Consider the following 20,760-nt stretch of genomic DNA (forward strand, 5'->3'; position numbering starts at 1 on the left):
GGCCTGGCCGTGATTTCCTGCAGAAAACTGATAAGAGACTCGAACACAAAAACATATATATGCAGCTAGCCTTTTTTCTAGAATTAGCTAGTACTCTATATGACCATTCATATCTTAACAAAGTTTAAAATGTATATATATATATTAATCTTGTAAATTTTGATATAAAATTTATACTTTAAGAAAAGTTTAAAGAATCAGAATAGAATCAAAAGAGTTGAGATTAGTAATAGAATAGTCCCTTAATTAATTTTGCCTTTGTCCTGTACCATAGCAGAAGACGGCTCTTTTATTCTGGCATGATACAGGGAGTTTGTATTTTCCTTTTAACAACATGCTTGAGTTTAAAGAAGGAGAGAGCCATTCTCCAACTCCAAAGTCAGCTTTAAATTTTAATTGAACTGGGACTATTAGAAGACCAATAGTGTTAAATCTTTAGAGAAAAGCAGAAACAAACATTTAGAAAGACATAAAATTTTTTAGATAATATATACCCATACACTGTTTCATTCTGTTTCTTGGGATAGATGATTTGTCCCTTTTCTTCAGTTGTCTCATTTGTCTAGTGTTCTTCAGATTCCTTAACCTTCATTCTCCTTAAAGACAAAAACAAAAACCTTTCCCCAAGACTAATTTTGGGAATGTTTCCTTTTGGCAAGTTATTATCTGATTAAATGAAAAGGCATGTGTTATTGATACAAGTTAGTTTAAATTGGATGTTCATACTGGTTGATGAACTATCACCTCCTCTAATTAAGAGGTCTCTCTTGTTCAAATCGAACCTTTATCAATTTTGATGGTACCCACAGCTTATCTTCTCCTGTAGAAACAAAAGCAAAACCTCGTCCCAAATGTAATACATACCCTGGTTTCCATTCTGAGGTCAGCACATCCTTAAAGTATATAGGCTGATTTAATTCTGTAGTTTTTTCTATTATCCAATGTCTCTCTGCAGCTGTTGTTCCTTTCTCATTGGCATTCAGAAAATTCAAAGTTAGAAGAGCATTATGCAGTCTATTTCTGGGGGGTTTTGTTACCCATTTCTGTTTATTTAGCATATCCTTTAGAGTTCTGTTTGATCTTTCTATAACTGCTTGACCTGTAGGATTATGTGGTATGCCTGTAATATGCTTTATATTGTAATAAGCAAAAAACTGTTTCATTTTAACAGAGACATATGATGGAGCATTGTCAGTTTTGATTTGTGCAGGTATACCCATGATGGCCATAACTTCTAGCAAATGAGTGATTACAGAATCAGCTTTTTCAGAACTCAAAGCAGTTGCCCATTGAAATCCTGAATAAGTATCGATAGTGTGGTGTACATATTTCAATTTTCCAAATTCTGCAAAGTGAAACACGTCCATCTGCCAGATTTCATTTCTCTGAGTACCCTTTGGGTTATATCCTGCTGGTAATGGCGTTTGATTGTAGAAGGAACAAGTAGGACATTTCTTTACTATTTCTTTGGCTTGTTGCCAGGTTATGGAAAAATCCTTTTTTAAACCTTTACTATTGACGTGATGTTTTTTATGAAATTCTGAGGCCTCCAGCACATTTCCTATCAATAATTTATCAATCTCATCATTGCCTTGTGCTAGAGTGCCTGGCAGACCAGTATGGGATCGAATGTGAGTTATATATAAAGGATGATTCCTTTTCCTGATTGTATCTTGTAATTGAATAAATAGTGAAGTTAATTCTGAAGCATCAGGGATAAATTCTGCAGTCTCAATATGTAACACCACTCTTTGAGCATACTGAGAGTCAGTTACTATGTTGAGAGGTTCTGAAAAATCCATTAATACCAACATAATAGCATATAATTCTGATTTTTGAACTGAATTATATGGACTTTGAACCACTTTACTTAAATTTTCTGATTTGTAACTTGCCTTTCCTTCTTTGTTGGCATCTGTATAAAATGTACGAACTCCAGATATGGGTTTTTGCCATACAATTCGAGGCAAGATCCAATCAGCTCTCTTTATAATATCAATTCTATTGCTTTTGGGATATTTGCTGTTAATTTCTCCCAAAAAATTACTGCAAGCTCTTTGCCAAGGTTCACTTTCTGTCCATAATTTTTCAATGTCCTCCTTAGTTAATGGTACGACAATTTCTGCTGGGTGTATGCCTGCTAATTGACGAAGTCTCAATTTTCCTTTGTAAATCAAGTCAGAGATTTTTTCCACATAAGTTTTTAATTTTTTATTTGGTTTATTTGGTAAAAATATCCATTCCAATATAATATCTTCCCTCTGCATTAATATTCCAGTAGGAGAACGCCTAGAAGGTAAAATAACCAAAATGCAATCCAGCTTTGGATCAATACGATCCACGTGTCCTTCATGCACTTTCTTTTCTACCAAGGCCAATTCTTTCTCAGCTTCAGGTGATAATTCTCTTGGACTATTTAAGTCCTTGTCACCTTCTAAGGTTTTGAACAAATTAGTCAGTTCATCATTTTTTACCCCACACTTCCCTAGCACCCCTTTTCTCCCTATTCCCATAATGTCTTCATTTATCATGGTATCTCTTTCCTTACTCTTCAACTCTGTTTCTGTTCCAGCTCAAACCTCCCATTTCCTTATGTTCTCATCCCCAATTCCTTTCCCTCCATCACCTCTCCTCACCCCCAGTTTGTTTATGTAAATCTCATCTATTTCTGCTTTACTGGGATGTCTATGTGACCCTCTTTAGGGTTCTCCTCTTTAGCTAGTTTCTCTGGAACTATGGGTTGTAGTCTGGTTATCCTTTGCTTTACATTTAGCATCCACTTATGAGTGAGTACATACCATGTTTGTCCTTCTGAGTCTGGGTTACCTCACTCAGGATGATATTTTCTAGTTCCATCCATTTGCCTGCAAATTTTCATGATGTGATTGTTTCTTACTGCTGAGTAGTACTCCATTGTGTATCCTACAAAAGCATCTCAGTTTCAGGAGGTCCCATTTATTAATTGTTGTTCTCAGTGTCTGTGTTACTGGTGTTATATTTAGGAAGAGATCTCCTGTGCCAATGTGTTCAAGAGTACTTCCTACTTTCTCTTCTGTCAAGTTCAGTGTAACTGGATTTGTGTTGAAGTCTTTGATCCACTTGGATTTGAGTTTTGTGCATGGTGACAGATCTGGATCTATTTGTAATCTTCTACATGTTGATATCCAGTTATGTCAGCACCATTTTTTGAAGAGGCTTTCTTTTTTCCATTGTATAGTTTTTGGCTTCTTTGTCAAAAATCAGGTGTTCATAGGTGTGCAGATTAATGTCAGGGTCTTCAATTCGATTCCATTGGTCCATATGTCGGTTTTTATGCCAATACCAAGCTGTTTTTATTACTACTATAGCTCTATAGTAGAGCTTGAGGTCAGGGATGGTGATGCCTCCAGAGGTTGCTTTATTATACAGGATTCTTTTAGCTATCCTGGGTTTTTTGTTTTTCCATATGAAGTTGAGTATTGTTCTTTCCAAGTCTGTAAAGAATTGTGTTGGGATTTTGATGGGGATTGCATTGAATCTGTAGATTGCTTTTGGTAAGATTGCCATTTTTACTATGTTAATCCTACCTATCCATGAGCATGGGAGATCTTCCCATTTTCTGATGTCTTCTTCAATTTCTTTCTTCAGAGATTTAAAGTTCTTATCAAAAAGGTCTTTCACTTGCTTAGTTAGAGCCACCCCAAGGTATTTTATATTATTTGTGGCTATTGTAAAGGATGAATGATGTTTCTCTGATTTCTTTCTCATCCCTTTTATCATTTGTATATAGGAGGGCTACTGATTTTTTTTTTTTTTTTTTTTCGTTGATCTTGTATCCTGCCACCTTACTGAAGGAGTTTTATCAGCTATAGGAGTTCCCGGGTAGAGTTTTTGGGGTCACTTATGCATACTATCATATCATCTGCAAATAGTGAAAGTTTGACTTCTTCCTTTTCAATTTGTATCCCTTTGATCTTCTTTTGTTGTCTTACTGCTCTTGCTAGGACTTCAAAGTACTATGTTGAATAAATATGGGGAGAGTGGATGGCCTTGTCATATTCCTAATTTTAGTGGAATCCCTTTGTGTTTCTCTCCATTTAATTTGATGTTGGTTGTTGGCTTGCTGTAGAATTGCCTTTATTATGTTTAGGAATGTTCCTTGTGTTCCTGATCTCTCTAGGACCTTTATCCTGAAGGGGTGTTGGATTTTGTCAAAGGCTTTTTCAGCATCTAATGAGATGATCAAGTGTTTTTTTTTTCTTTTCAGTTTGTTTATATGGTGCATTACATTGACAGATTTTCGTATGTTGAACCATCTTTGCATTCCTGGGATGAAGCCTACTTGGTCATGGTAGATAATTTTTTGATGTGTTCTTGGATTCGGTTTACAAATATTTTGTTGAGTATTTTTTCTTCAATGTTTATGAGGTAGATTGGTCTATAATTCTCTTTCTTTATTGCATCTTGGTGTGGTTTGGGTATCAGGGTAACTGTAGCCTTATAAAAAGAGTTTGGTAATGTTCCTTCTGTTTTTATTGTGTGGAACAATTTGAAGAATATTGGAATTAGCGCTTCTTTAAAGATCTGGTAGAATTCTGCGCTGAAACCATCTGGTCCTGGGCGTTTTTTGGTTGGGAGACTTTTAATGACTGTTTCTATTTCCTTAAAGATTATTGGTCTATTTAAATAGTTTATCTCATCTTGATTTAACTTAAAACTAGTGTTTCTAATGCCATATTTCTTCAAGTATGATCATCATTGTCCCATTCATATTTAGAGATTGTCACATGTTGAGCTGCATTGTTTCACCTAGTATTTGAATTTCTTTAGTGGTTATCATCATCTAGTAAGAAATGCATTGTAAGAGGCTGAGAGATGGCTCAGCAGTTAGAAGCACTTGCTGTTCTTCCAGAGGACCAGGTTTCAATTTTTGGAACTCACATAGCAGCTCACAACTTCTGTAACTTCAGTTCCAGAAGATCTGATGACCTTTTCTGGCCTCCCTGGGCACTATATTCATATGGCGCTCATAATGTACATGCAGGCCAAGCACTCATACACATAAAATAAAAATAAATAGATAATTGGCTGGACAGTAGTACTGTACACCTTTAATCCCAGCACTCAGGAGGCACAGGCAGGCAGATCTCTGTAAGCTGGAGGCCAGCCTGATCTACAGAATGAATTCGAGGATAGCCAGGGATGTCCTGTACTGTCTTGAAAAACCAAAACCAAAAATAAATAAATAAATAATTGCTTAAGAAAGAATTGTGACCTGTCATGATGTAATCCTAGCACTTGGTGGGCTGAAGCAGGAGGATTGCTGCGTGTTTTAGGCCAGCTTTGTTTACAGAGTGAATTCCAGGAAAACCCAGGCTACTAATTGAGACTTGGTCTCCAAAACAGCAGCAAACAAAAAGAACTACATAGTTAGGTTAATGTGATGGTTCAAACCTGTAATCTCAATGCTTGGGAGGCCAAGGCAGGAGGATAGTAAGTTCAAAATCAGCTTATGGCTACATGGCTAGACTTTGTCTAAAAATAGACAGACAGACAGACAAAAAACTCTCCCAAAACTATACAGTATTCTTTGATGAATAATAGAGTTGAAATACCAATGAGTAGGGAAAAATAAGAAAGTTATTTTGATCAAAAGAGAAATAAAGTTTACATCTGTTTTGTGAACACTACAGGTTAATTATATCTGGTCTTGCCTCTCAAGTCAGAGTAACATTTCTGCCTAAATGGGGAAAATATTTTTGTTTTATGGTATGGTTCCTTACCTCCTCCAAATTGTACATTGGTTGTCTTCCTTTATTTTTTGAGACAGTCTCTCACTAAACCCTTGGCTCACAGATTGGCTAGACTGGCTGGCTAGTGTCTCCCTAGCCACCCTCTGTCTCTTCTTCCTTTGCTGGGATTACAGGTGCATTACCATGCCTTACTTTTTATATGGCTGTTAAAGGATCTAAATCCCAAGTCTTCATGCTTGCACAGCAAATACTTTACCCCCTGAGCCATCTTCCTAGAACCTTTAGTAAAGGAGTTTTAAATCTTGCTTTACTTCATTTCTCTTTGTTTGAAAGTTTCCCTTTCAAAGAAAGAAATTAACCAAAACAAGACTATCAGTAACTTTTGTGGTATCTGAATTGTTTAAAAGAGAATTTTAATTCAGGAATCATTGAATGAGAATCAAATAAATAGGGGCTAGAGAGATGGCTCAGTGGTTAGGAGGACTGACTGCTCTTCCAGAGGACCCGGGTTCAATTCTCAGCACCCACATGACAGCTCACAACTGTCTGTAACTCCAGTTCCTGGAGATCTGACACTGTTATACCAATGCACATAAAATAAAGGTAAATAAATTATTAAAAAAAGAAGATTTAAAAAAAAAAAAGAATCAAATAAATAATGAGTACCACACAGTTATTTCACTCTCTTAATAATATAGTTTTTCCCTTAGGGCCTTTGTGATAACATCTCTAGTTCCAATTTTCTTTCAAACCTCTAAGCCTATTTTTTCATCTCTAAATTCCCCTGTAATGGCTTGTTTTTATTCTGTATTCTGTCTCTCTTTTTCTCTCCTTCTCTCTTCTTGCTTGAACTAGCATCTTGGCAGTGTTTTGGGAACATTATAGTGAGCAGTGTCATAGCATGAACATTGTTATTCTGGCTTTTCCTGTGCTGTAAGTGTCCTTTACGTTTCAGTGTTATGCAATACTGGAAATTTTATATTCTGTGGTTACTTGTATGTTTTCTGTTCTTTTGTAAGATATCTTTTTTTTTTTCTTTCTTTTTTTGTTTTGTTTTTGAGACTGGGTTTCTATGTGTAACAGCTATGGCTGGCCTGGAACTCGATTTGTAGACTGGGTCTTCAATTCACAGATCTCCACCTGTCTCAGCTTCTTGAGTGCTGGGATTAAAGGCGTGGGCCACCACTGCTGGACTCTTTCATTTTTGAATCAGGGTCTTACTATGTAACCTTGGCTGGCCTGGAACTTACCATGTAGGTAAGCCTGTATCAGGCTGACATCAAACTCACAGAGATCTGCTTTAGTTTTTTTTTTTTTTAACCCTTTAACTCTTTTGGGGGCCTGCTACCCAGCTCCCAAATAAATATATGTGGAGGCTTATTCTTTCTTTTGAATGCCCAGTATTAGCTTTGCTTGTTTCTAGCCAGCTTTTCTTAAATTATCCTGTCTACCTTTTGCCTCTGAGCTTTTATCTTTCTCTATTCTGTATACCTTTCTTTACTTCTTACTCCATGGCTTGCTATGTAGCTGGGTGCTGGCCCTTTGTGTCCTCTTTTTTCTTTCTTTTTTTTTTTTTCCAAGACAGAGTTTCTCTGTGTAGCTTTGCGCCTTTCCTGGATCTGTAGACCAGGATGGCCTTGAACTCAGAGATCCACCTGGCTCTGCCTCCTGAGTGCTGGGATTAAAGGTGTGCACCACTACCGCCCGGTTCTTCTTCTTTTCTTGTTCCTTGATCTTCTCTTCTCAGATTTCTCCTCCTATTTATTCTTTCTGCCTGCTAGCCCTGCTTATCCTGTCTCCTGCCTCGCTATTGGCTGTTCAGCTCTTTATTAGACCACCAGGTGTTTTAGACAGGCTAAGTAACACAGCTTCACAGCGTTAAACAAATGCAACATAAAAGAATGCAACATGTCTTTTCACTATTAAATGAGTTCCTCAGCATAAACAAATGTAACCCATCCTCAACTAATATTTCACAACAATCTGCTGATCTCCACATCCTGAGTGCTAAGATTAAAGGTATGCATCCTTGTGCCTGCCTCATTTTTTTATTGGAGAGTCTAGGCAAGTCTCATGGCTCATGAATTCTTGATCTTTCTGCCTCTGTTTCCCCAGTGTACAGTGCAAGGATTACATTCTATGTCACTCTACCTGGCTACATTTATACATTTCTTAAGCATGATGGTCTTTATTTTAATGAAATACTAAACTTGGAATATACTTTTTTTTGATGCAGAAATGGTAACTATGATGCAAAGTAGATAAAAACTGAAGGTTACTGTACTTGAGTGTCCCATATGCTATTTACATTATCCCGTGGATCACAACTTCTATGAAAGAAGTCCTACCAGAAATGAGTGTTGTCTGCAGAAATGTGACACATCTGTCCTCTCAGGAGGAGTGGGGAGGGACAGGTAGAAGAAGACATCTGAAACACAGGCTGCTGCTCTTAGGAGGATGTAAAAAGAGGCGGACAGGGGAGGTATGTCTCCAGGTTCCTTCAGATGTGAGTGTCTGATAAAATACGTTGCCAACTCATAGTCATACTTCATTCTTCCTTAGATAAGGGAGAATGTTTTTCTTTTTCTTTCTTTCTTTTTTTGAGGCAGGGTTTCTCTCTGTAGTCCTGGCTGTCCTAGAACTAGCTCTGTAGACCAGGCTGGCCTCAAATTTACAGAGAGCCACCTGCCTCTGCCTCCTGAGGACTGGGATTAAAGGCCACCACCGCCTTACTGAGAAATTTTTCAGAGCTTAATTTTGTTCTAAGGGGGATTTGGTGATGGATTAGTCAGTAAAGTGCTTGCTATGCAGGCATAAATATCTGAGTTCAGTCTCTAGCAACTGCATTAAAGAGCCAGGTGTTGGGGAGGCAGACAGGAGGATTCCTGGAGCTGACCAGACAGACAGTGTAGAGTCTAGATTCCAGATGAGTTGGTGAATTCAGGTTCAATGAAGAGAACATGTCTCAAAAATAAGGTGGAGAATGATTGAGAAAGACACCTGCTAACCTGCTATTGACCTCAGGGTCTCTACACAGGTACACATTCTCTCTCTCTCTCTCTCTCTCTCTCTCTCTCTCTCTCTCTCTCTCTCTCACTCTCTCACTCACACACACACACACACACACACACACACACACACACACACACACACACACATGTCCACACACATACTCACTCACTCCACAAGAAACACTCATTAATGTGTGTTCTGCTTTGTCTTACAGTGATAACATTCAGCAATACCTGATGACCAATAATGTGCCAGAGGCTGCCTCTATCCTGGTGACCATGACAGAACTTGACATCAAGCTTCAGGAGTCATCTTGTACTCATCTTCTTAGTTTCATGAGAGCCACGGTTAAATTCTGGCATAAAATTCTCAAGGACAAGCTTACCAGGCAGGAAATATTTCATAGTGATTGCTTTCTGATGGATATTTGGTAATTTAATGGCATCATATGAAATACTGTTTCTTTTCTGTTACAGTGATTTTGAGGAAATTTTAGCACAGCTTCATTGGCCATTCATCACACACACCCAGTCTCAAACTGTTGGCATAAGCCGGTCTGCTAGTGCCCCTGAGGTGTATGCTACCTTGGAGACACTGTTTTGTCAGCTGTTGAAACTACAAGCCTCGTATCTTTGTTGGAGTGGAAAAGTTACTAAGACTACTTCCTACAGTGTATTTGTGGTTAGTGATTAAAATATTTTGGGCTAGTGATAGAGTGGTAGAGTATGAATGAGGCATTGGAATTGATCTTCTATACCAGAGGAGAAAGTTTTCAAATGACCATGAAGCAAAATTGAGGGTCCTAAGTTAGACTTGATGTGTAATTTTCTATTGGAAAGTATATATTTATTTTTAAAAAATGAATTGTCTGGGAGTGGGAAGGCTGTAAAAAAAAGAGTTCTGAGATAAACAGCTGTCTTAGTCAGTGTTCTATTGCTGTGAAGAGACACCGTGACTACAAGAACATATAAAGGAAAACATTTAACTGGGTCTGACATAGTTTTAGAGGTGTTGTCCATTATTGTCATGGTGGGAATCATTGCCGAATGCAGGCAGACATGGTGCTGGAGAGGTAGCTTAGAGTTCTACATCTGGATTAGCAGACGACAGGAAGGGAGAGACACTGGGCCAGTCTTGAGCATTTCCCTAGTGGCAAACTTCTTCCAACAAAGTCACAGCTATTCCAATAAGGCCACACCTCCTAATCCCTGTCAAGTAGTGCCTTTTCCTAAGGACCAAACATTTAAATGCATGAGCCTACGTTGTCCATTCTTTTTCAAACCCCCATGGTAACTGACCAATGTTGGTATTACAGGTCTTAAAAGGGACAAGAAAATAAATAGGCAATGGGAAGAAACCTTAGTAACAAAGTATTAATCAGCCGGGCCATGGTGGCTCACGCCTTTAATCCCAGCACTCGGGAGGCAGAGCCAGGCAGATCTCTGAGTTCGAGGCCAGCCTGGACTACCAAGTGAGTTCCATGAAAGGTGCAAAGCTACACAGAGAAACCCTGTCTCAAAAACAACAAACAAACAAATAAAAAACCAAAGTATTAATCAAATGATTGTGTAAGTTGATTTCCTTACTACTGATTGATTCTAAAAACCTTTTATATTTTCATTTATTTTTTATTTTGTGAGCATACCTGTTTTGCCTGTATGTGTGTCTGTGCACCATGTGCATGACTTGTGCCTGTTGAAGTCAGAAGAGGGCATCAGATCTCCTGGTACTATAGTTAAGGATGATTGTGAGTCATGATGTGGGAGCTGGGAATCAAACCTGGATTCTCTGCAAGAGAAACAAGTATTCTTAACCACAGAGTCATCTTTCCAGTCCCTAAAAACCTTTTTAGTGAATTTAAATTCAGTATAAAGTTAGGTTTCACATTATTTATATTAAACCTTTTGCTAAGTATTAATACATTTGTTGTAAAAATTGAGAGTGTGTGTGTGTGTGTGTGTGTAAATATGATTTTGATTCTTTTTCCTTGACTTGACTGTGTCAGAGATGAATTGCTAACTGAGCCCAAACAACTCCCAGAAAAATATTCTCTTCCTGCATGCCCTTCTGTGATCCTGCCCATCCAGATCATGCTGACTCCCCTTCAGAAGAGATTCAAGTACCACTTCAGAGGCAACCGGCAGACGAATGTTATCAGTAAGGTGTGCTTCACTATTCTCTCTCTCTCTTTCTCTCTCACTTATTGTTTTTTGAGACAGGTTCTAAGAAGAACCCCAAGCTGGCCTCAAACTTGAGCTCCCTTTGCATCTGCCTCCTGAGTGCTGGGATTACATGTATGTGCCACGATGTCCAATTTACCCTGAGGTTTCAGTAAATGTTACCTGTGCCAGGGCTTTTGTGTGTTTAAGTTAAAAACCTGTCTTTATTCATGTTTCTGTTTTCCCTAAAAGGCTAAATTCCTGCCTTATAACAGCTCTTTGTAGACGTAACTGGGATTTAGATTGACAGGTTGTCAGAATTGGTACGCTCCTTGGGACATCGTCTGAGCAATTTCTCACATTTATGTTTGAGCATGCAGGCTTTACAATCAAATCTATGCCCAGGCTTCACTATACAGACCACTCCTGTAGATATATATGAATAGAGTGAAAAAGATGTGAAAGATCCACAAGCTAGAGCATTGGATGTTGACTAGAGTTGTCAATGCCAAAGTGACACATAGCTGCAGAAGACATACCATGGCAGTAAGTGATGGAATAATTTAAAGGAAATTGTTACCAATATTTGAACTGAGGGATCCTATTGGCATTTTTCTGTAATTATCTACATGGATGTGGGCACTATCTTATTTGTTCTTGTTGTTTGCTTCAGTCAATGCAGTGCATGGAACAGGGTCAGTAAGTATTCTAAATTTAGTGCAAAATCACACCAGGTATTATACATGTCATATGGATGAACATAGTGGCAGTAGATTCCTGTTTGTATTTATGGGTTTCCTTTTTGGGTAGAGTCTTGTTGGAAGAGCAGAATCATTTAGTACTCAGTAGTAAATGAGGCAGAATATAAACTGAACATATAGAAAGGCAATAATATAATTTGGTGTAAGGAAATTTTGAGTTGTGTTAGCTCAGTTTAAAAGCGTGATCCTAATGAATTTAGTACACTGTCTCAAGACCTAAAGTGAGACAGTCTTTGAGATTAGATGTTGCCCTTATTTGTATTCCCAATCTTTCGAATACCATAGGGATTTACCAGTCAGTCATTTTTTTTTTTTTCTCAGTGCTGGGGGTTTAACCCAGGGCCTTGCACATGCTGGTCAAGTGTTCCATCCCTGAGTTATATTCCAGCCTAGTATGTTTTTGAGTAGAAAAACTTGAAATGTTTGCAGAATCCTTTCTAAAGACAATTTAAAGTGCTTTATGTGGGGCTGGTGAGATGGCCCAGTGGGTGAAGCCATATATACCGCTAAGCCTGACCACTGGGTGGCAAGAGAGAATTGACTCCTGAAAGTTGTCTTTTTATTGCCACTTGTACACTGTGTATTGTGCACCCCCACATACACATACACTCAAATGTACATATACACACAGAAAAAAAAGTAATAAGAAGTTTTAAATTCTTTGTGCTTACATTTCCTTTCCATAATTATATCCATTTTAAGGCTTGGATATATTTGTAATGTAGACCTGCTGGCTTTTTCCTTTACCTTTTGAAAAGAAAAAAGAAGAAAATCATGTTTAAAAATGATTTGGGGATGTAGCTCAGTCTAAGTGGAGTGCTTCCATAGTTAATGAAGACCTAGGTTTAATCCCCAGCACCACATAAACCACATGTGATGGTGCATATTTGAAATCCTCAAACTAGGAAGGTAGAGGCAGGAAGATCAGAAGTTCATCATCCTCAGTTACATAAAGAGTTTGAGGCTAGCATGAGCTACAATGAGATCTTATCTCAAAATACTTTTTTCAGAATGCTATTTCCAAGAACAATTCCAAAGATATCAGTTGCTTATAATACCTCATCATGCTAGGTTTGGAGGGCTTTAAAATAAACCAGCATTTTATATCTCTTTGTGTGTGTAGGTCAGAGGAACAACCTGTGCGAGTTGGTCCTTTCTCTCCACCATGTAGATTCCAGGGAACCAACTCAGGCTGTTAGGCTTGTTGGCAGGTCCCTTTACCCATGGAGCCACCCTGCTGTCTTGGCTCTGTTGTTATGTTTTGCTCTAGAACCTAGGGCTTTGTGTGTGCTGGACAGGTGTTAATTTTTAAATATATACAACTGTCTTTTCTTCATTATTGTTGTGATTATGCCCCCTTCTTCCTCTTTTTTTATTTTATTTTATTTTTTTATGGTGCTGGGTATTGAAATCAAGGCTTTTTGCATCTAAGCAAATGTTATACTAGCAAAATGCCTAACCCCAATATCGTATTTTAAATTTGAGTTTGCTGACTTAAGCCACATTATTGGAATTTGTTGAGAGTATGTTGGGAAACATTTGATTATAAAGTCTTTTGTGAGTTTGAAGTGCAGGGTAAGAATTATTGTCTTAGATATAGGAATTATTGACCAATTTTTGTCTGTTTATAATTGAATGCATTTAATTAGAATTTTCTATGACTAAAGAATAAATAAGGAATGGAAACTGTTTCCCTTCTCCTTAGCCTGAATGGTACTTGGCTCAGGTACTTATGTGGATTGGAAACCATGCTCACTTTCTGGATGAGAAGATTCAGCCAATATTGGAGAAAGCAGACTCTGCAGTCAATGCAAGGGTAGGAGGCTGAGGCCTATGCATTCAGTTTCATTAGAGTTGTTTATGTACCTGACGGACATAATCCCTCATACCTGTTTGTTTCTTTCAGCTTGAGTTTTCTCGGGGCCTTATGATGCTAATACTTGAGAAGTTGGCTTCCGATATACCTTGCCTGCTCTATGATGACAATCTCTTCTGTCATTTGGTGGATGAGGTGCTGTTGTTTGAAAGGGAGCTGCACAGTGTTCATGGCTATCCTAGCACTTTTGCTAGTTGTATGCATATTCTGTCAGAGGAAACCTGTTTTCAGAGATGGTTGACTGTGGAGAGAAAATGTAAGTGCTCATGAAGCCATCAAGTTGGGAGGGTATCTCAGTTTTTTTGTTTGCTTGCTTTTCATTTTATTTTTAGACTGGGTCTCACTGTGTAACATTGGCTGGCCTGGAACTCTCTGTATAGAACAAGTTGGCCTCAAACTCATTGAGATCTATGTGCCTTTGCCTCCGGAGTCCTAGGATTAAAAGCACATAGCAACACTGCCTGGCAATCTGTCTGTTTTGTGTGTGTAAAGTTTTGGAGCTTTTCTCTCTTACAGCTCTGAGTAGGAAGCATGGGAGCCTAAGCTTTCCTGGGCAGGGTCTACTGAATTACCTTCAAAGACAGTCTTCATTTCTTTCCGTGAAACTTTAGTTTTATTCCTGGAATTACAGTCTACATGTTGGAATATTGAGTCAGTAGAGGATATTGCAGTTTTATAGATTTTTGCCTTATACTATTTCTACTCTAGTTTTTTTTTTTTTCTGGTTTTTCGAGAGAGGGTTTCTGTAGATGTAATCTAAACGGTCTTATTAAATAAGAAGCACAGAGCCAATTAAGAGTTAAAAGCCCAGAGATCGAACAGTAGCCAAGAGCTAAGACCATCTTATCTTACCACTCGCTGCTGTCCTTCCCCTGAGAGACCTTCTTCCTGTGTCCTGTCTTTTTATTGCCTTTCTGTTCTGACTTCTCATTGTTTCTAAACCTAACCACATGACTTCGTCACTGCCTGTCTGTATAGACCTCCATGTCTCTATGGTTCATATTGAGATTAAAGGTTCGGGTCACTACTTGGCTGTGTTCTTGAACACACAGAGATTCTGCCTGCCATGTGAATACGGATTAAGGGTGTATGTCACCACCACCAGACTTCTGCTAAATGGCTTGCTCTTTCTTAGCTCTGATCCCCAGGCAACTTTATTTATTAACATACAAATAAAATCACATTTCAGCACAAATAAAGTATCACCATAGGTTTCTCTGTGTAGCTTTGGAGCCTGTCCTGGAACTCTCTCTGTAGACCAGGCTGGCCCCGAACTCAGAGATCTGCCTACTTCTGCCTCTCGAGTGCTGGGATTAAAGGCGTGTGTCACTACCGCCTGGCTAATTGAGTATTTTTGGTTGTACCACATTGTCAGAATTACTATTTTGAGGATTTGAGAGGAGGGAGAATAAGGTATCTTATTTAACTCTAAAGTTGAAGATTTTAAATTTAGTACGATTAGTTACTGGGAGATTGCAAATTTATTTTGTATGAAAAAAAATCATTGCTAAAAAATATAAGTTGATAATTTAAGAATGACTATAATTCCTTGACATGATCCATTCTTCATGTTAGTTGCTCTTCAAAAAATGGACTCAATGCTTTCATCAGAGGCTGCCTGGGTATCCCAGTATAAAGACATCACTGATGTGGATGAAATGAAGGTTCCGAACTGTGCAGAAGTTTTTATGACTTTACTCTTGGTTATAACTGGTAAGTATTGGCCTTTTAATGCATGATGTTAGTTTAAAATTAAGTTTTTAAGCTGGGTATGGGGGCTCACACTTGTAATTCCATCTCGGGAAGGAGAGGTAGGAGTATCAAGAGCTCAAGGCCAGTCTTAAGCTACGAAGCAAGTTTGAGGTCAGCCTGGGATATATGAGACTATCTTAAAAAAACTAAAACAAACCAAGAAGCAAACAAACAACAAAACTAATTTTAGTTTTGTAAGTTTGGGGCTTGAGAGATAGCTCAGCAGGGAAGAATTCTTGGTGCTCTTACAGAAGACCCAGTTCAGCTTCCAGTTTATAATCCACTGTAACTCCAGCTCTAGGGGACCCAATGCCCTCTTTGGCCTCCTCAGGCACCAGGTATGCATGTGGTGCACATATATACGTGCAGGAACATATTCATAAGCATAAAATAGAAATACTAAGTCTTTAAAGTCTTATGTTTCACAGGGAGGTAGTGGTGCCCACCTTTAATCCCTTAACTCAGGAGGCAGAGGCAGGCAGATCTTTGAGTTCAAGGCCAGCCTGGTCTATAGAGCGAATTCTAGGACATCCAAAGCTACACAGAGAAACTCTTGTCTCCAAAAACCAAAACCAAACAAGCAAAAAAGTATTGTGTTTCACATGCTTTTTTTTTTTTCTGTAGTTAATAAATAGCAGTGTAGTAACTTCATGTTTTTCCTACTCTCATAAAAATCTGGGACAGTAGTCTTACTTTTGGCTTTATAATAATTTAGGACTGAGCCATGTGTGGCAGCACTCATCTTTCATCTCAGCACTCTGGAAGAAGAGGCTGGAGGATTTGTGGCTTTGAGATCATTCTGGTTTATGAGTTCCAGGCCACCCCAGATGTATAGTGAAATCCTGGCTCAAAATAATAAAATAACAATAAATATTAATAATAAAATTAATAGTACCAACAATCAGGCCACCTAGATGTATAGTGAGATCCTGTTTCAAAATAACAACAACTTAGCATGTAAAAAAGGGAAAAAGTCTTGAACAAGGCCAAGCAGCAGTGGCACATGCCTTTAATCCTAGGACTCAGGAGCAGAGGCAGGCTGATCTACAGAGTGAGTTCTAGGGCAACAGAGAGAAATTCTGTCTCGAAAAACAAAACAGAAAACAAACAAAAAAGTCTTGAGCAGAAACAAATAAAAATTTCTTAATTTTTTTTAACTCATTGCCATTCTTTTTACATGTCTTCAGATTTCATTTTATTGCTGTTATTTTAAAGACTTTATGTGTATGAGTATATACCTGTATGAATGTATTTGTACCATGTGCATGCCTAGTAGTGCCTATGGAGGCCAGAAGAAAATGTTGGATTCCCTGAAACTGGAGTTACAGATGGTTGAGCTGCCATGTAGGTGCTGGGAACCAAACCTGTGCCCTCTATAAGAATAGTAAGTGCTCTTAACTGGTGAGCTTCTCTCCAGCTCCTTTTATTTTATTTAAATTCTTTAGTTTCATGTATGAGATTTTTGCCTGCCCAGATGTATATGTACCACATGCATGCCTAGTGCCTGTATAGTTCAGAAGAGAGTGTTGGATCCCCTAGAATGGGAGTTACAGTTGGTTGTAAGTTATCATGTGGGTGCTGGGAACTGAACCAGGATCCTTTCTAAGAACAGCCAGTGCTCTTTCCACTGAACCATCTCTCTAGCCCTCATTTATTATTTTTTTAAGAGACAGAGTCTTACTGCATTGCCTGGGCTGGCTTGAGCTCCTATTCTCAGATGATCTTTTTGCCTTGGCTTCCCAGATAGCTGAGACTAGGTACACTCTACTATGTTCAGTGGAAACCTAAACTTTCTTGGAATTGAAGAAGAGAGTAGAATAATGAAGTAGTTTTAGAATTGAAATAGTATAGGGATTCTTCTCATGCAGTGTTATTCTGGCCAGAGAGGTGACTAGTGTACTTAAGTTCTGTTGGTGTGCAACATCCAAATTCCTATTGTAGACTGCTGGTTCTCTAGATGCCAGTAACTCCTCATTGCTGTCATCCTACGCCCTCTTTGCTCCCGTCCTCTTATGGCAATTGTTTTGGTTTGAAAGGAAATGGCCCACAAAGGAAGTGGCACTATTAGGAGGTGTGGCTTTGTTGTAGTAGAGTGGAGTGTGGCCTTGTTGGAGGAAATATGTCACTGTGGTGACAGGCTTTGAGGTTTCCTATGCTTAGGATACCAGTGTCTCTGTTGACTTCCTGTTGTCTGCAAGATGTAGAATTCTCATTTACTCCAGCACCATGTCTGCCTGCACACCACCATGCTCCCTACCATGATGATAATGGACTGAATCTCTGAAACTGTAAGTAAGCCACCCCCAATTAAAGGTTTTTATTTATGAGAGTTGCTGTGGTCAAGGAGTCCCTTCACAGCAATAAAAACCCCAATTAAGAGAGGTTACAAGGGATTGGGATATTGCTGTGATAGGTCTGACCATGGTTTTGTTTGGAGGAATTTGGACATTGGTACTTTGGGTTATGCTTTAAGCACTGCTTAATAGGTCATACTAGTAGGAGCATCGAAGACAGAGGTGCTAAGAGTTATTTGAACTGTCGAGGGCTCACTCAAGAGATTTCAGAGAAGAATGTTAGTATGTTGCCTAGAGATTGTTCTTGTGATATTTTGGTGAAAAAAGTGGCTGGCTTTTGCCCTTGTCTGAAGAGTCAGCTTGAGGCTAAAGTAAATAATTTTGGATTAATTCTGTTGGCAGAGTAAATCTCAAAACAGCCTAGTATAGATTCTGTTGTGTGGTTACTAGTGTTTGTGCTTATAAAGATTTATAATGAAAAGGAGAAGCTGAGCAAGGAAAATTACAAAATGGAGAACAATTTGAAGAGAAAACCCCTTTTTAGGAAGTAGAATGAAGCTAAGGCCAGTGTTAAAGGAGATAAACAATTAAGAAATGGAATAAAGGGAGTGGTGACCTCAAGGCAAGATCCCACCCAGCTAAGTTTCCAACTTGTGAAAAGGAACTAAAGAAAAGCTTAGAGCCAGATGTGGTGGGGCACATCTTTAATCCCAGCACTGGGAAGGCAGAGGCTGGCAGATCTGAGTTTGAGGCCAGCCTGGTCTACAGAGCAAATATCAGGACAGCTAAGCTTAGGCTGTGAAGGACAGAAAGCTGGTGAAGATATAATTGAACAAGGATGCCATTTCCAGCTCCAATAAGCAGCAGAACTTGGCAGCTTTGGCCACATGGTTGTGCTTTAGAGTTAAGGATAGAAGAAATGGGTTATGGAATTTGCCTCAGCCTAAAGAAAGCTGCTGAGGCCAGGCATGTGTCAAGTGTGTGTCTCAGTGCAGGCCTAGTAGAGATGCCATTTTGTGAATCTGTGAAGTTGAAGCCTGGCTTACCTTGGAGAACTCAAGATGTTAGAGATGCCAGAGTCATGGGATACTTGCTGAGGAGACTGCTAACAGGGAGTGGAACCAGCTCAAGAGAAAGAAGTATGTTGCAGTCAACAAAGCTGAACAGAGTTGGAGATCTGAAGAGTGTTTTGACATCAGACATAGAAATGCAGAGTTTAGAGTTTACCCAGCTGGTTTTTGGTCTTGCTTTGGTCCAGTATTTCCTTGCTATGCTCCCTTCTCTCTGTTTTGGAAAAGTAATATATATCCTGTGCCATTATATGTTGGAAGTATGTGATTTGCTTTTTGATTTTAATTTTATAAGGGGATTGCAGTTAAGAGATTGCCATGAGTCTCAGAAGAGACTTTGGACTTTAAAACAAATTTGAGACTGTTACAGACTATGGGAACATTTGAAATTGGACTGAATGCATTTTTGCATTAAGGTATAGCTACAAGCCTTTGGGTGCCTGTAGTGGTATTTGCTCTGCCCATGACCTTGGACTATATGGCCCAAAGGAGGTGGTGCTTTCTGCCATTGTACATGGCCTCTTATAAGAGAAAGGGGAAGAGAGATGGCTCAGTGGTTAAGAACATTGACTGATGTTCTAGAGAACCCAGGTTCAATTCCCAGGCCGTCTGGTGTCTGATTACACCAAGATTAAAAAAAAAAAAAAAAAAGAAGGACCCACATGACCCCTTTCCCTTTTCTTATAAGAGGTCACATGCAACAGGCAGGAAGCATCACCTTCTTTGGGCTGTATAGCCCAAGGTCATGGGCAGAGCAAATACCACTACAGGGGCCAGAGAGTGGAATCTTGTGGTTTGAAAGGAAATGACCCCCAAAGGAAGTGGCACTATTTGGAAGTGTGGTTTTGTTGGAGTAGGTATGGTCTTATTGGAGCAAGTGTGTTACTGTGGGCTGGGTTTTGAGGTTTCCTATGCTCAGCATACCACCCAGTGTCTCAGTCAATTTCCTGTTGCCTGCAAGATGTAGGTCTCTCAGCTTCAGCACCATGTCTGCCTGCATGCCACCAGATCTCCCCCCCCACCATGATGATAATGGACTGAACCTCTAAATCTCTAAGGGAGTTGCCCCAATTAAATGTGTTCCTTTATAAGAGTTGCCATTGTCATGGTGTCTCTTCACAGCAATAGAAACCCTTGGTGGCAGCATAAATGGAGGAATGGAGAAATGTGTATGTGTGGTGGAGAGAGGCAGAACTAGAGATGTCATGGAAATGGCAGGTGTGACAGAAGACCTCGGTTGAACATGTTGTTGCTCAGTAGGGTTGGCAGGGTGATGTGCAGCAACCTGGAGCTTGCTCAGACTCAGCCTGCAAACATGCTGCCCAGCTGCACGATCCCTCTAGTTTTGAGCAACAACAGCATGTCTGAGATAAAGAATGGTTCATATTCTGGATTGGACTATCTTGAAAGACTTTGATGGTCCATACTGTCCCCAGAGGCTATGTTGGTATCCGTTGTCCATACTGTGGCCCCAGGCTATGTTGAAGCCCAAGGTTCATGTGAATGTCTATGGACTGGGCTGCCAGTGGAGGCCATTTTTATGTCTGAGGTCCATGTTACCCCTGGAGGCCAGATGTATGTCTAATAGTCTGTACTAACTAACACAGAGGCCATGTTAGTGTCTGTGGTCCAGGTTTCCACTGGAAGCCTGTGTTTGATGTTGATGTGTGGCTTGTACTGCCACCTGAGGCCATGTTGATGCCCATGGTCTATGCTGCCACCAGGGGTCTTGTTTGGGTCTGTGGTCCTGCTGCAACTGGGAACCGTGTTGATGTCCGTGGGCCGTGTAGCCGCTGGGGGCCATGTTGACATGAGTGGCCTGTGTTGCCACCCTAGGCCATGTTGATGTCTGTGGTCCATGCTGTTGCCAGAGACCATGTAGAAGTCCGTAATCCATGCTCCCACTGACTGTAAGGGGCAGGGAAGCTACTTTTGGAGTGGTATCAATGATGGCAAACACACAGTTGAGAGAGTTATAGAAGGCTTGTGACAACACCTACCCACACCCTACACTACCCCTAACAGAGCAACAGCCTAGACAGCCAGCCATCAAAGAGAACTCTTAAAAATTGTGGTAAGGGGCAGTTTGTTGTTTTTGGACTCC

General features: G+C 39.5%; 1 protein-coding gene across 14 annotated transcripts in view; it reads left to right on the top strand.

The window, feature by feature from the left end:
• Window positions 1-20,760, top strand: part of LOC102926757 (RAD50-interacting protein 1) — a 58,725-nt gene that overhangs the window by 14,678 nt on the left and 23,287 nt on the right. For 9 of the 14 annotated variants that reach the window (XM_006990488.4, XM_076566372.1, XM_076566370.1 and 6 more), the window contains 6 exons: window positions 8,959-9,132; window positions 9,221-9,370; window positions 10,750-10,906; window positions 13,370-13,480; window positions 13,571-13,796; window positions 15,116-15,253. In XM_006990488.4, the coding sequence (XP_006990550.1) occupies window positions 8,959-9,132; window positions 9,221-9,370; window positions 10,750-10,906; window positions 13,370-13,480; window positions 13,571-13,796; window positions 15,116-15,253 (956 nt within the window). Of the gene's footprint in view, window positions 1-8,081; window positions 8,215-8,958; window positions 9,133-9,220; window positions 9,426-10,749; window positions 10,907-13,369; window positions 13,481-13,570; window positions 13,797-15,115; window positions 15,254-20,760 lie in introns of those variants that run through there. The other 5 variants (XM_076566371.1, XM_076566369.1, XM_076566375.1 and 2 more) reach the window with 2 other exon arrangements.

The sequence above is a fragment of the Peromyscus maniculatus genome, chromosome 3 (assembly GCF_049852395.1).
Source record: "Peromyscus maniculatus bairdii isolate BWxNUB_F1_BW_parent chromosome 3, HU_Pman_BW_mat_3.1, whole genome shotgun sequence".
In the NCBI taxonomy this organism is placed as follows: Eukaryota; Metazoa; Chordata; class Mammalia; order Rodentia; family Cricetidae; genus Peromyscus; species Peromyscus maniculatus.